General features: G+C 38.2%; 2 protein-coding genes across 2 annotated transcripts in view; one reads left to right on the forward strand and one right to left on the reverse strand.

The window, feature by feature from the left end:
* Window positions 1-14,572, forward strand: part of LOC133994936 (leucine-rich repeat transmembrane neuronal protein 4-like) — a 933,350-nt gene that overhangs the window by 105,147 nt on the left and 813,631 nt on the right. The window lies entirely within an intron of this gene.
* The window catches only part of si:ch211-127i16.2 (probable flavin-containing monoamine oxidase A), a 43,536-nt gene continuing 38,862 nt past the window's right edge, over window positions 9,899-14,572 (reverse strand). Inside the window, exon 12 of the mRNA XM_062435269.1 lies at window positions 9,899-10,696. Within this exon, the coding sequence (XP_062291253.1) occupies window positions 10,357-10,696 (340 nt within the window). The 3' untranslated portion in view covers window positions 9,899-10,356. The remainder of the gene's footprint in view (window positions 10,697-14,572) is intronic.

Consider the following 14,572-nt stretch of genomic DNA (forward strand, 5'->3'; position numbering starts at 1 on the left):
TCAACCGCAATAATCTTTACCTCTGTTTCTAATGATTTTGTCCAACAGAGTGCTCTTTGCATATTTCTGTACTGCTGTATCAAGTGAATTTAAAAATAAAAAAGCTTAACTATAGCAGTTGAAGGCAGGTCATGGTATGAGCTGATGGAATTAATTAGAAGTGTGGTTAAAACATACCGTTGTAATATTGTATCTTAGGCCCTGAAAATTATCTAATTCATGGTTGAAATGCATGAATGCATCAAATAACAAGTGATTCATACTATAGCATCATCATCTCATGCTGGATATATATTGAGCCTGTAATGACCAAAGTAAACAAATTGACTGAATGTACCATCATCTTTGTCTTATTAGCAGATGCCTGGAATGTTTGCTGCTGATTGGATGGTACATGAACGGTTGAGGTTAGCATCCATTTCAAAGGACTGGACTGTGGTTCTGGATAGATTTGTGCAACCATGTGCATGTATGACTGTTGTATGTGTCCTGTGATATTTATGTTGCTCTCCAGAATAATGGCTATCTGGAGCATTCCTCTTATTACAAAGTGATTCAAACATTGACTCGATTAACTTCTGAATTTCTCAAGAGAGACTAGGATGTTTAAAATAAGTCTAGAAATATTAAAATATGCAAGAAAAGTTTTCATAAAAACACTGCATATTATTTATTCCACATAGTTCCAAAACAAAACACTAGTTCTGGTGGCTAAGTCCAAATGAAGTCAAGTTTATCAATAAATCAAAGTTGAAAACACCCATGGGCAATCAGAATGCTGTAAAATAATAAACAGAATACAATTGATACACCAGTGTTGCAAAACAACTCATCATAAATGCATAACACAAACATAAGTGCATTTACAGCTATACAAACTTGCATAAGAATGCTTGAGGATAAAAAGAGTTTTTGCAGATTTGATTCATTGAGGGTTCTTCCACAGTCCAGGGCTTGCAACCTCAAAAGCTTGAGCTCTCTGTGGAATCACTAAGTGCTTTCTATGAACTGACCTAAAACGTCCGTGCCATCCAGCCCATTTAAAGCCTTCAAAACAAGCAGAAGAAACCCTACAGTCAACTCAGAATCGAACTGGGAGCCGGTGAACGGAGTGAAATGTCAGGGTGAGGTCACGTCATCTCCAAAAGCTGAGAATCACTGTTCTGCAGCAGCTGTTGACAAGACACGAACAGGAAACTAATGATGGTGTGAGAAGAGTTTCACCTCTGGGTGCAAAGAGATGCAGAAGTGGATGCTTGTATCCAGATGTTTCAGGGGGGGAAAAAATTTACTTTTAAGATGTGCTAATATGCTAACCGAAAATAATGTTTATCAGTACTTTGTTGATTTTTTACCAAACACATTTTTATTCAGCACATAAATAATATCAGCCCTTATACAGTGAGAATCCCATGTAACCTTCCCTGCATGATATTTTGTGCCACCCACTGTGCAATGTTAACCAAGAAATTTTACACAATTGATTATTTGCTAAAATCTGAAAGGTTTAAGGAGACAGAGAGCTGGGTATTGTCCATTATAGCAATGATAAGTTACCTAGCACATTGGAATCAATGGGTTTTGTCTCCTGAGGGAGGCATATTAAGGATAAATCAGACCCAGGACTGAATCCTGTGAAGTAACAACAAGCCCATAAAATGTAATAGGCTATTACAGACAATACAAAGGGGTTCCAAAATCCTATATCCCCAGCATAGTTTTGCAAGTGAGAATTAGGGATTAACTGTGTTTTCCAAGCAATATCCTACTTTTAATTACATTCATTTTTAAAAAAAAGTTTGTGCAGTAAATGAAGCCTCACTCACTCTGTCTCTCCCTCTTGTACTCTTTATTTTTCGAAATTCTGCTTTCAAAAAGATCTAACCTTGAGCCAAATGACTGAGTGGTTACTAAACCTATTTTTGAATGCTCATATGGAGAAAATCCTGGAAAGAAGACAAGTCAACTACTCTTCAGTGTGATGGCCTATTCAAAACAGCCAAATGTAGCAGATAATTAAAAATAAAGATATAAATAAATAATTGACTGGTTTGTTTACAACTTGGAGAACTTCTGTTTTGTTTTTGCATTTCTTGTGCATAAAAAAAAAAGAGTTTATACTGCTTCTCAGTGTTCTCAGCACTTCATAGTGGCATTAATTCATGAGGGAATGAGAAAATAAAAATCTATCAATCCATCCGTTCTCGGAATACTCCCGCTCAGGCTTGCAGCTGGCTGGGAGCGATGCAGACTTATAAGGTCACCAGTCCATAGCAAGCCATAAATAAATATGATCTAAAACAGTGGTCTCCAACCCTGCTCCTGGAGAGCTACTGCCCTGCATGTTTTAGGTATCTCCTCACTCTAACACACCTGATTCTAATAATCAACTCGTTATCAAGCCCTTTGACGAGCCTCAGCTGCTTGATAACGAGTTAGAGTGAGGAGATACCTAAAACATGCAGGGCAGTAGCTCTCCAGGAGCAGGGTTGGAGACCACTGATCTAAAATGAAGCATACTATATACATGAGTGAAGAGATGAGAGTATGCATCACAACCTGTTCGCACATTTGGTGATGATCTCCCACAAGGAGCTTCTAGCACCCCTTCAGCATGTATGCAGTATGATATATGTATACAGATGGCTGACAAATGAAAGGGTATAACCTACAATACAGTACATATAAAGGTGTTCGGCCACCACGATCCTCAATAACAGTTTTAGCACTTCATGGTGTATGTTCTCTGAGTCTCTGGCTCTACTTGAGGGATAAGCAGCACTCTTCTGAAAGATATTCCATCAATTGGGTGTTGTGGAGAGCACTGTTGAGCATGTCACTCAGAAATCTCCCTAGCTGTTTGGCTGGGTTGAGATCTAATGAAAGCAAAGGCCATATTTCATTTTTCTTCTCATGAAACCATTCAGTGCTTGTGAGTATCCTTTGAACCCTCTTTTCAAAGTCGCTTCTCATCTTTCGTCATCTTGTTCAAGTTCAGCTGGATCCGCTCGGTATGGCGCAGAGAATGTTGATTGCTTAATTATGTCATCCGGTATTCCTGCATTTAAACATCTACATCTTCATTATGTTTTCCTACTCATTTATTCAATCCTTTAATACTGTGAAAACTTCACACTAGTTAATAAACATTTCTTAAAATATCTCACATTTTCACAGAACATCGAGCTAAAAAAAAAACTGCAAAGATGTCAACAAGCTCAATCACATTATAATTAAATTGTATTATAATCTACACTTCCAAATCTGTGAAATTAACTAATCGTTCTGCAGGTGTTCTTTGGGCATCTGGATAATATTCAATATGGTTTCAAAGAGAATAAAAGAAGCCCATGCAAAAAAAAAAAAAAAAAAATCAATAGTGGTGATCAGGACACAGCCATCGGTTTATTTTCATGAATCACTCCTCTTTGCCAATTCCATTTGTTTTCTGCTGATTTCCTCTTGCCACATTACAAACAGTCATTTTAGGAAATGTGACTGATGCACCAGAAATTCAAGCAGCAACTATCAGCTCTTGTTTAACCCTCTATGTTGTGTTCAAATATCACTTGTGGGAATAATTACCAGACCTTTATTAAATTGAACACGTACTGCTAATTGTTATTGAACTTAATGTAACTCATTTGTGTTGCTGCCATTGTATTTGTTTGTATTTATAAGATGAAAACGAGCCTAAATGAAGTGCACTAGACCATCAGATCCATAGAAACAATAGGCTAATTATTTTGTTTGTGGCTTCCCATCCTCAATATCACCTCAATGGGCTTAATTGTGCTCTCGCAAAAATGATTAACTAATTAGAACAAGATACTTAATCATAATGTAAAAAATAGAAGTCATAAACATTGTAGATGCATAAATAATGAATAAATATGATAAAATATTTAAATCTCCTGGTGGAAGCAGAATGTCAGAGTTTTTTCCACACAGGTAATAAGTGGATGGTGCATCTTAACTGAGTTCACTAGCAGGGTAGTGTCAAAAACTGACATTAAAAATACATTTTTTCCTGACCACACCAGCAATAAGGTGAGGGAAGCACTTGAGGGAGCGGTTTGGATTCATTGGGTAGTGCAGGAAAATTGAGAAAATTTGCACACTTTAGCCATAACTGAGGCTAACACTTAAGCGACCAGCGGCGGACAGGTGGAGGTCATTAACTGTCCGGCTCTTCCACTCCCGCCCGCTGCTTTTCCCAAGACATCACTTCTGGGTTTCATCTCAAGAGCGTCTTTTACAGGTCCATTTATCCTCAACATTGTGATTTTATGGTACTTACAGGTTGGAATTCACTATCAAGACAGATGCTGGTGCACATGGTTCTCCCAGCAGTTACTGCAGCACTGCCCAGGGTCAAACGATCCTTCACTACATTCAAGCATGCTCTGAGTCTAACTTTCAGTTTCCCAGACTGCCACATGTGAAAAACTTGTTTTCCCTTTTTCACTGTACACCATAGAACCATGACTCACTCGCATATGTACTAATGACTGAAAAGATCATTGTTAACTCCTGGCATCGCTGTGCTTCTGTTGTGCTGTAGATTCATTTGTACACGGCTCACATCAGCATCTGTCAACATTGTCTTTGTCCTTGGTGCTGAATCGTGGATGTAATAAGATAGTGGTGTGTTGTGAATGCATAGGCAATCTGTGTTCTCCTTTCTGGGGTGTGTTGTTGCTTGATGTGTATTCATTAATGTTAGTTCTAGTTTGGTCTGAATGCCTTTGAACGCCTGGCAGTCTGGTTATATCGTCTTGTTCAGCAGCATCTGAGGCTATTTATAAAACATATTGCTCATGCAGTTGTTTTATGAATGTCCCCCATATGGAAAGTGACAATGCTTGTCAGATTTGTTATGGTGTTGAGACGTTATATAGTATCATGCGTTGTATATACAGATGTTCTTGATTCAAGCTGGACTGGCTTGAAATGAAGCTGGGGGAACAGGCAGTTGATCAAGTGCAGGCTAATGATAACAAAGATTAATGGCGAGCCATGGCACCAGACTTCTGTTCAATGATCGCTGGGCTTTGAAGAGAAATGGGGGCCGACAAAAATCCTTTCAATCGGCTGTGCAATCAAGTGATAGCGATTAAATCACTTTTTCTGGGATGTTTTCGTTGAAAGGCTGGGTCATGCAGTTATATCTCCAAGAATGGACACAGTCTACTATCCGACAAATCGGCTTTGTCGTTCACTTGTGAGTTTTATTGTATTGAACTTAACAGATTAGAATTGTGCAACTGGCTTTTATGATTATGATGTGGAATGTAATTTAATGCGGATGAGGAAAAAATTATTTAGCAACTAATCGATTAATAGTGTTTTCAAGCCCTTTTTCAAGCAGTACATTCTGGGTTCAGCTTCTCAAATTTGAGAATTTGTTGCATGTCCTTATCATAAAGGATAGACGGCTAAAAGATTATGGTCATGGTTTATTAAGAAAAAAAAACAGCATTAATTGTTGGTTGGATGTGTTACACGCCATCAGCCCAAGGATTTCTACACTATTCATTTTTCCTCACTACATAAAGAACACAGTGTTAATCACTGGCATTGGATGCAAATTCATGCTGCAGAATCATGCAGTATGGACTTGATGAAGTTTTTAAGTTTGCTTTTAAAGACTTTAAAGGCAAACTTGGATATTTTTCATCCTGGATGGTATTTTCCCATCTTTTTGTATATAAGTGACTAATGGGGTCAGCCATTTTTGAAATGGGTCCAGTACTGAGTGAGAGCCCTGCAGTCAGCAATCACAAAACAGGCCGCAATGTAATCTAATGGGGCAATAGCATTAGATTAGAACATGTTTTTCTTACCTTTCACTTTATCCGATCTGATCACCAAGTCTCGCTCAAGGAGAAATCTTGTTCTGGAATATCTTGAGAGGTGAGTGGTCCTAAAAAGATATATATTTAGGTAAAACTTTAAGTTGTGAAGGTTTTGGCTGCAGTGGCGCTGCACCAGCCTGCAGAGAGAGAGAGAGTTGATCCAGAGTCAACTTTTGGAAAAATGCAACCACATGTCATGCTGCGGTTGCCAATCACAGATGATTATCAGACTGATAAGAGCTGTAAAACCCTGCCATGAGGGAGCACAAAGTTGTTAGGGGGAGGAAGAGAGGACATTTCTATCATTTGATAATGTTAATAGTAAAGTTAGACTTTGCTGTTAGTTTCCAAACCCTTTTTAAAAAAGACAAGAGAGAGCAGCTGTGGTCGAGCATGCTATAGAATGAATGAAGATAGTAAGCAGTGGCATTGAGAAAGCTGGTAAATCAGATTGATAAAACATTTCTTCTTCTCTGACAGCCGTGTCTAGAGCACATATAAACATGCTCACAGCCCTACGCACTTCCCTTCAACGCTGTGGCATGTGCTGCAATGCGTGATTTAGTCTAAACACGGACAAAGTGTTATCTAAAAGACTTTCAAGGTCATGGCCGAATATTTAGCTGATTTCAACAACAACTCAACTCGTACATTGCAGCTCTTTTAGTGGCTGTTGGCTCAATACTGGACAAATTTCATTAATTGTTGTCCTAGTCACTTAGACACAAAAAGATGAGAAAAAAGGGTCCAGATTGAAAAATAAAGAAGTTTCTCTTTAACTTAATAGTAACTAATTCACAGCTGAAAAGGCAGCTGCAAAAATGACTCATTACGTTTTCAAAACAGAATTAGCATTCATGACGTATGTTAAAGCTGCTTTGGCAAAGCAAAGAGGAGCAGAGGACGTAAGCAAACGCTTGCCAACATTAACTGAACTGCACTTGATGAAATATTTGCATAACAATACCATAAAATACATAAAATGCTGTGTAAACACAATTGCCAGAGTTGAATCAACCCCTTACTGACATGATTTAAAGTGAACATTATAAGCTTCACAAAGGCAGTATTCACTCCAGGGCTGCTGAAATATATATAACGTGACTCTTTTCATCATAAGTACTTGTAACATATCTAGTCATGCAAAACATATAGTATGACTGCAAGCACATATGCTTAAGAACATATGTTCTGGTTTTAATTGTAAAACAGTTGTTTATGGTCACAGATAGTTATTACACTGCACTGCAATTTGTAAAGTTGATGATATCTGAAGGCAAACACTAAGACAAGTGCTACTGCAGGTGTTTACAGAGACTATAATAATTCCAGCAGAAGTTACTTAAAGATTTTACTAGAAATATTTTGTTGGATATGTAAAAAATATAAATAAATCAATAAATAAAAAAGGCAGCAAAAAACAGCACACAAAAACACAGTGAACAGTACAGAGTAGAGGACCATAGTGAAAATGCTGATTTCCCCTCTTCATGTTCAATCGAGTGCTATATTGACATATATATTTACATTTACATTTAGTAGGGCTGCACAATTCTGGTTAAAATGATAAGAACTGACATCATGATTTCTGACCACAATTCTTAAGGGCACTTTTTTGCATAAAACGATTAATTCAAGAATAACTAGTTTGCCTGATGTGTACCCCATAAAACAGTTGTGAAAACAGTGAAAAAGTGGTGAAAACATACAATTATACAAATTGTAACCAATACTCACGTGTTGTCAGATGTAACCAGTGGCCCAAAACACAGAGCAAACCTGAAATGAAAGGAGACTTTTTACAATGTTTCATCTGTTGTCACTAAAGCAAAGCTTGTTCTCCTACTTCACTGTACTCTGCTGTCTCTCCATATACCTTGGATTTATTTACATTGATTCCTTACACTGATGCTTCCTCTTCCTGTGCACAGGTTGTCATGCAGAGAAACCCACATTTGTCATTTGTTCATACAGCTTAGGAAGCAGTTAGGTGATGTTTGTTTAGATACAATGGATTTCTCTGCAAAAAACAGCAGCATCACTGTCACATAGACTATTCTGTCCTGGATAACACGTGAGCTGTATTGTAGACAGATAGCTAACAACAAAGACCCCGTAGACTTGATTCCAGGTTGAGAGCTGTTTACTGAAATCTTCTGAGACCTTTCTTATTTGTAAAACTGCAACACAATGAAATATACAGAATGTTACAATTGAAATTAAATATATGCAACAACTCTGGTCACACTTTCTTTTTCCTTTTTCAGGTTACAAATCAGGTAAGTAACACAATATTAACTAAGGCAAACACATCTTTTTTAACAGTATCCTCTCACAGGTAAATAACAGCATAAACACAGTAAACCGGCAATGGTTCACACTGTATAAACATAAAATACAACATGCTTGACAATGAAACAAATTTGCTATGCTACTAGCTACAACCCTGTTAGCTTTAGCATTGTAAGCATTGTTTATCAACTAAAGGATAAAGGGGTTTTCAACTTCAATGCACTTTTAACCACCTTAAACTTAACTTAACTGAGCTAAAAATCAGCCAGACTTACTGATGGATCTACTCCAAGGTTCAGACAACAACCACTGAGGTGTAGCACAGTCTGCATCTGTTATGCTGGTCACTTCTCAAGTCAGACCTTTTATTTGGTGTAAAACCCTGATGTGCCACTAGGGGGGCCCTAACATTATTCAGACTGACAGGAGTCAGAACATAGACATTAAGTCATAATAGGGCCTGAATTGAGGTAGTGATTGAATATTGATTAATTGTGCACCCCTGTTGGGGATCATCACATAATCAATCAAAACTTTCTTCCTTCCTGATTCAACATAACACAATTTGTTCCTCCATATTATGGTATACATTTGTATTATATGGAAGGCTGTTAGCTGCTTTCCATTGATGTGCTTCTAATGCAGAATGAAATTAACACAATTCTGAAGCTTGGAAAAAAAATATTCTGATAGTAAGCATTCAGGTTTAATTACAAGGCCTTGAAAAACTGAGAAATTTGTGAAAATAGAGTTTATGTCATTCTATGTGTTATAATTTATTCACACAACAGTTCAGTAGACTTCTAATAAGCGCTCACGACAATGACAAAACAGAAACTGACAAGGCAAGCTGCCAGTCCCCCAGATGGTGTATTAAAGTATTCATGCCTTAAGCTGGAGATGACATACCATAAGAAGGAACCTCAGCAGCACTGTGGAGTCCCTAAAAGTGCACCCACCCACTTTACTTCACTCTCAAAGACATGAAATGTGTGAAATGTTCAGAAACTCAGATCCACATGAGAACTATTACTCTTGTGACTGTTGAACAAAATGCCCCTATCAGCTACAAATGGTACAAAAAACAAACACATGTATAGAGATGTCAGGCTGCTGGCTTTGATTCAGCCTGGACTGGCTTAAATGAAACCAGGGGGAACAGGCAGTTGATTCAGTGCAAGCTAGTGATAACAAAGACAAATAGCAAGCCGTGGCCACCATGGAGTCATAGACTAGCATCCAGTGATCAGTGGGTGTTTGAGATGACAAAAATGCTTTCAATCAACCGTGCAATCAAGTGAAAGCGATTAAATCACTTTCTCTGGGACATAGTCATTGTGTGACTGGTTCATCCATCTTACACTCATGCAAATGTCTGTTGGTGGTTTTGTGGGCACAAAACACGTGTGTGGCATGGCTCTAAGCCTCTCTAGCAGGTTTTAAGGCTCTCTGGGGAACAATGCGAGACATACAGTATGAAAAGGTCAATTTTCTCTCTGCAAACTGGTTTAAATGCAATATGATCGCTCTGAAGCCCGAAACTAACAAGCACAACTTAAATTCATGGTCACAATTTTGCAGTTGTAAAATATTAAAATGCAAATGAGATAAGATGCTGCTCATACTGAGAATGTCTCCAATAGACAATGGGGTTGGCATGGCTACAGAAAATGAAATTAATTTTTCTGCGACATTTGTAAATCCTTAAAGTTAAAAAAAAAAAAAAAAGCAGAGTCAATAAATTGTTGTCTTGCAGAGGTTTTATTCTCATTTTGCAGCTAAAATGGTAGAAAACCTTCAGATCTGTCTTAAAAAACTAAAAGTAAATATATCCCTTTGAGATTAAAATGCAATTATTGAAATCCGTTTTATTAATAAATAACAAGAAAATTAGTAATTAAATGTTCTTAGTCAGTGTTTCATAATGCAAAACAAAGAAATACAATGGCAATGAACATGCCTCAACTCACTTTGTATTTAATTTGTACATTCAAAATAAATGTAATGTATAGTCATTTTGATATAGCATATTAATTAATACCATGATGTACCTATATTATAATATCATGTAATAGAAAAAAATAATCTGATATGTGTAGGCAGTGTCAACTTTCCACAAGAGCCCCTGCACAATTCCCTGCTCATTCTGTCAAAAAACCAAAATCAAAACCAGTTAGGTGACATCTGTTTGCTTTACATGTTTATGTTACAATTTGAATATATCAGTTTTTGAAAATGCATCCATCAGGGAAGTTTTGGCTTTGAGCAGTGCATTTTGATGCTGAGCCAGTAAGACAGCAGCACTTATTGTCAGAGCTATGACCACAACCTTGCTGGTAGACAGGTACATGAGTTTGGATGATGGTGTTTTCTGACCAGAACCCTTGAATGTTTGTATGTGCTGCAATGCCTCTTGATCCTCTTGGGTCAGGGTCGTGGGGCAGAGTTCAGCCAGGACCTCCACAGCTGCTCGGTGACCAGCTTGCACTGCACCACTCATGTATCCACACCACTGGGTGGCTGTCTCTGTGCCTGCCCAATGGATCCTGTCAAGCAAGAAAATCACAAGGGGTCAATCATGAATGTTTAAGAGTAATTACATCCCTATTAACACATGCATTTAGTGTCTTAATCAATAAACACTAATTTACATGATCAGACTTAGAGATTACACATATGATGCTAATGACTGATTACCTTTTGACAAAGTGATACAAGTTTGCTCTTTGACAAGTCTATGCTGGCTGAGACGCTCTATATCTCCATGTACTGAAATGCGCAAGTACATACTTAGCAAATGTGGCTGAGTCTTTCCGTACCCGTAGGGATCCAAATCAGGCTTTACAATGAAAACGCCAGTCATCCCATTTATTTAAATTGGGGTAGAGTTAGGCTACAAGGGTTTTGTGTGGAGTGGTGCCAAAGTGGTGCCACAGTGGTGCCACAGTGGTCTGCAGTGAGAAATTTGATCCAGAATCTTCGTTTGAGAGAAAAGCAACCAGATGTCATGCTGTGGTGGCCAATCATAGCCAGCAGTAGACTGTTCACACCTGTAAAACCCTGCCATGAGAGAGTACAAAGACGTTACCGTGAGGAGGGGAGGACATTTCTCTTCGTTTGATAGTGTTAAAAGTAAAGTTACACTTTGCTGCTGGCTTCCCAAGTCATTTTACAAAAGAGAGAAAGAAAGAGAGAGACAGATCAGCTGTGGTTGAGCGAGCTCAAGAGTGAATGAAAAGGGGAAGCAGTGGTACCGAGAAATCTGGTAAATCAGATCAATAAAACATTATTTCTTGATTGTTTCACATTGCTTACGTTCTACAGCAAAAACCTGCCCACACGCCTCCGCTCGACCCTGTGGCAGTGCGCTGCAACGCCTGACTAACAATGCTACACATCTACTTTTCTTGAGATCAATGTAATGACAACAAAGTCAAGGATCACTTACAAACCTTAGAAATGACTCTCTATTGCGCCCAGGTTTGTTGACAACATCAGTACAGTCCTCATGTCCTCATATGTGATATGGAGTTGAACTGCTGCCACAGTACAGGGCTTTGTCATTGGTAAGATGGTAGTATTGTGTGTTTGATTAAATAACAGACTTCTTAAAGCTTTCTCCAAAAAAGTAGTACAACTAGCAGTGTAGTCAAAAAGGAAAAACAATGAGTTACTGTCTGAGAGGTAGAATGTGGCTGCTGCTGCTGCCAACTTCCTGTCACCCAAGAGGTTTAAGACAATGGCTACAGAACTTCAGATGATGCATTACAGTCCCTTTTTACTGGTATCATTATAAAACTTATGACTGCCCGTGTTTCATTGGAGACAACTTACCAGAAGGTTAGCTATCTTTCCTAAAGCCCTCAATCCATTGGCCATAGCTAGAGGTTAGTTTTAAAAAGCTTTCTGTTGTCTATCCAATTACTTGTCTAGCTAGGAGGTACAAAACAAATATGAGCCAATTGAGAAATGCAAGATAATAGGCAGCCCTTTCCATCTCTTGGTTTGGAGAAGCCACCCCGTAGCACTTTTTGTACCGTGGTGGAGGAAGGACAAAATTCAATGTTCTTCCTGCACTGCTCATTCAGCAAAAAGTCAAGCTCATAGTTCTGGGATACAGATGCAGGGTCTGGTCTCCTGGCTTCTGTGGCCCCATTGATTGCTGAGTGGGGTTGAGCAACATGGACAATACACTCCTTCCATTGACTAATTTACCTGTTGGTGTCAAAGGTGATATGCTGTAGGAGCATTTCCGAGCTTCTGGCCACCCTACAGCCCCAGAAGGATATTATTGATTTAATGTGATGGTGTTCTAATAGAAAGAATAGACACTTTGATTGGGTTGTTATGCTTTTTCCTGTTAGGCGTGTTGAAGGAGACACTCATAGCCCCTCTAGATAAACAAGAGGCCCTCTTTCAGGAGTAGCAATTTCTTTAAATCCGATATTTAGTGATTTTTGTGCAATTAGATTTTGGTACCCATAAAAATCAAAGAGACGAATGATCCTGAATCTACACTCACTGCATGCTTGTTATTCTGTCAGTCAGCAAACATACAAAGTTTGCACACGTTCACATGGCCATTTATTTGATTTTGTTACAAACCCAAGTCGTGAAAGGAGCTGGTTCATTTAGGTCAGCTGATGATCATTTAGATTTGGGATCATGCATGTCGGCTTCCTTGTGAGCCAGTTATTATACAGTATGTGTTACATGTATTTTCAGAGAACCATAATACCAGCTTTCTAGAGGGAAGTCCATAGTACTAAACCAGAGAGGTGTCTGGTTAACACTAATCAATTCTATGATTTTCACTGGCACTTCTTCACTCTGCAAAGACAGTACGTTCCACCAATTCCCAATTCGAAGGATAGTGTGCAAATATGACAGATTACTGTTAATATATTCACTGGCCCATCATATTTGCTTCAAAGCTCTTTAGGAACTATAACAGCCTTCAACTCGGTCCACCAATGGGAGGATGTGAGAAAGGCTCTCCCTTAACACCTTTAATCTAGCCAGTATCCATGATGATTAATTTATGCCAGTTGAACATCACCAGCCTCACAAGCAAACAGGCTTGCTGTGGACTCCACGCACACACCTCTCTGATGTTTTCAAGCAGGATTTAACAATGACTTTCACATATAAGGATGTTACTATTCAACAAGGGAGCTTTAATAAGACTTGGATGACTACGAAAGGAGAGTAATCAGAAGCAAAGAGTGCATCTCTGGCTGCCAACACTACAATGAGAAATGTTTAGAAGCATTTTGTTTTGTCAGTCCATCCTATTTAAAGATGCTACTTGAGAACGCATCAGCAAAATATCCAAGACCTTGCAGCCTCAGACTTACAGGTCTATTGGCAACATGTCAACAAGCTTGGTGTCTGTAATGCAACCATCTGCCTATCCATTGAGGGTCTTGGGGCCTGATTGGCCTACTTAAACAAAAAATACTCTGCTATTATGTTTTTGAAGTTGCCATCCCAAATCTGTGTATGATGATCTGAAGTGACAAACAAAGAGACTGCTAGACACTTGTATCATAGAATACAGGACCATTTGCTGCAACAAATGGTTCTACACTTCTGCTTGAGGATGCTCAGTAATCACTTTACACAAGAGTGATTCAGTTAGTAATATGATAATAAAAATAGTTTTACATGTATAGCACCTTTCATAGGAGAAATGCAACTCAAAGTGCTTTACAACTAAATAAATGACATGAACCAAGTACTTTAAATAAATAAAAAAGACAAAATAAACAAAAAACATGTACATGTACAAAGATGGACAATTAAATGTACTTCATAATATTAATGAAACTAAGATAAAATACAGTGAAAATACAATACACACACTGCATACTGCAGTGGTTTTAATTGGAAAAATGAATAAGTGAGTACACGATAATATAAATTGGTGCCTAGGTCTCTGAAGCCATGAGCATAACAACAACTCCCTTTTCCAATGGACACAGACTCACCACTGGTCTTGATTGACGGAAATAAGTCACTTCAGCTTACCCCAGAACATCTTAGCACGGGTTTAACCTCACTGTGGGTATTATCTGTGTCGGGTGCAACCTGAAGCTGCCCTGGAAATAAACATAATTAGTGGCTCTGTGGGGGTTAAAAACACACACCTCAGTCGTTTTTCTTTAACCTACCAACCACAGACCTCAGCACTTATGTAACATAAGATGGAATACAAACCCACTTTATAATAATACAATAAGATAAAATAAGATTATGGTAAATTAGAAAACATAGAATGCATAAGATGGAAGATGAAACCCACTTGATAATAATAAAATAAGATAAAATAATATTAAGGTACATTAGAAAACATAGAAGATGGAAGATCTTTTGATATATTGACACATAAAATAAAAATGCATACTGAACAATAATGAGAA

The sequence above is a fragment of the Scomber scombrus genome, chromosome 15 (genome assembly GCF_963691925.1).
Source record: "Scomber scombrus chromosome 15, fScoSco1.1, whole genome shotgun sequence".
Taxonomy (NCBI): Eukaryota; Metazoa; Chordata; class Actinopteri; order Scombriformes; family Scombridae; genus Scomber; species Scomber scombrus.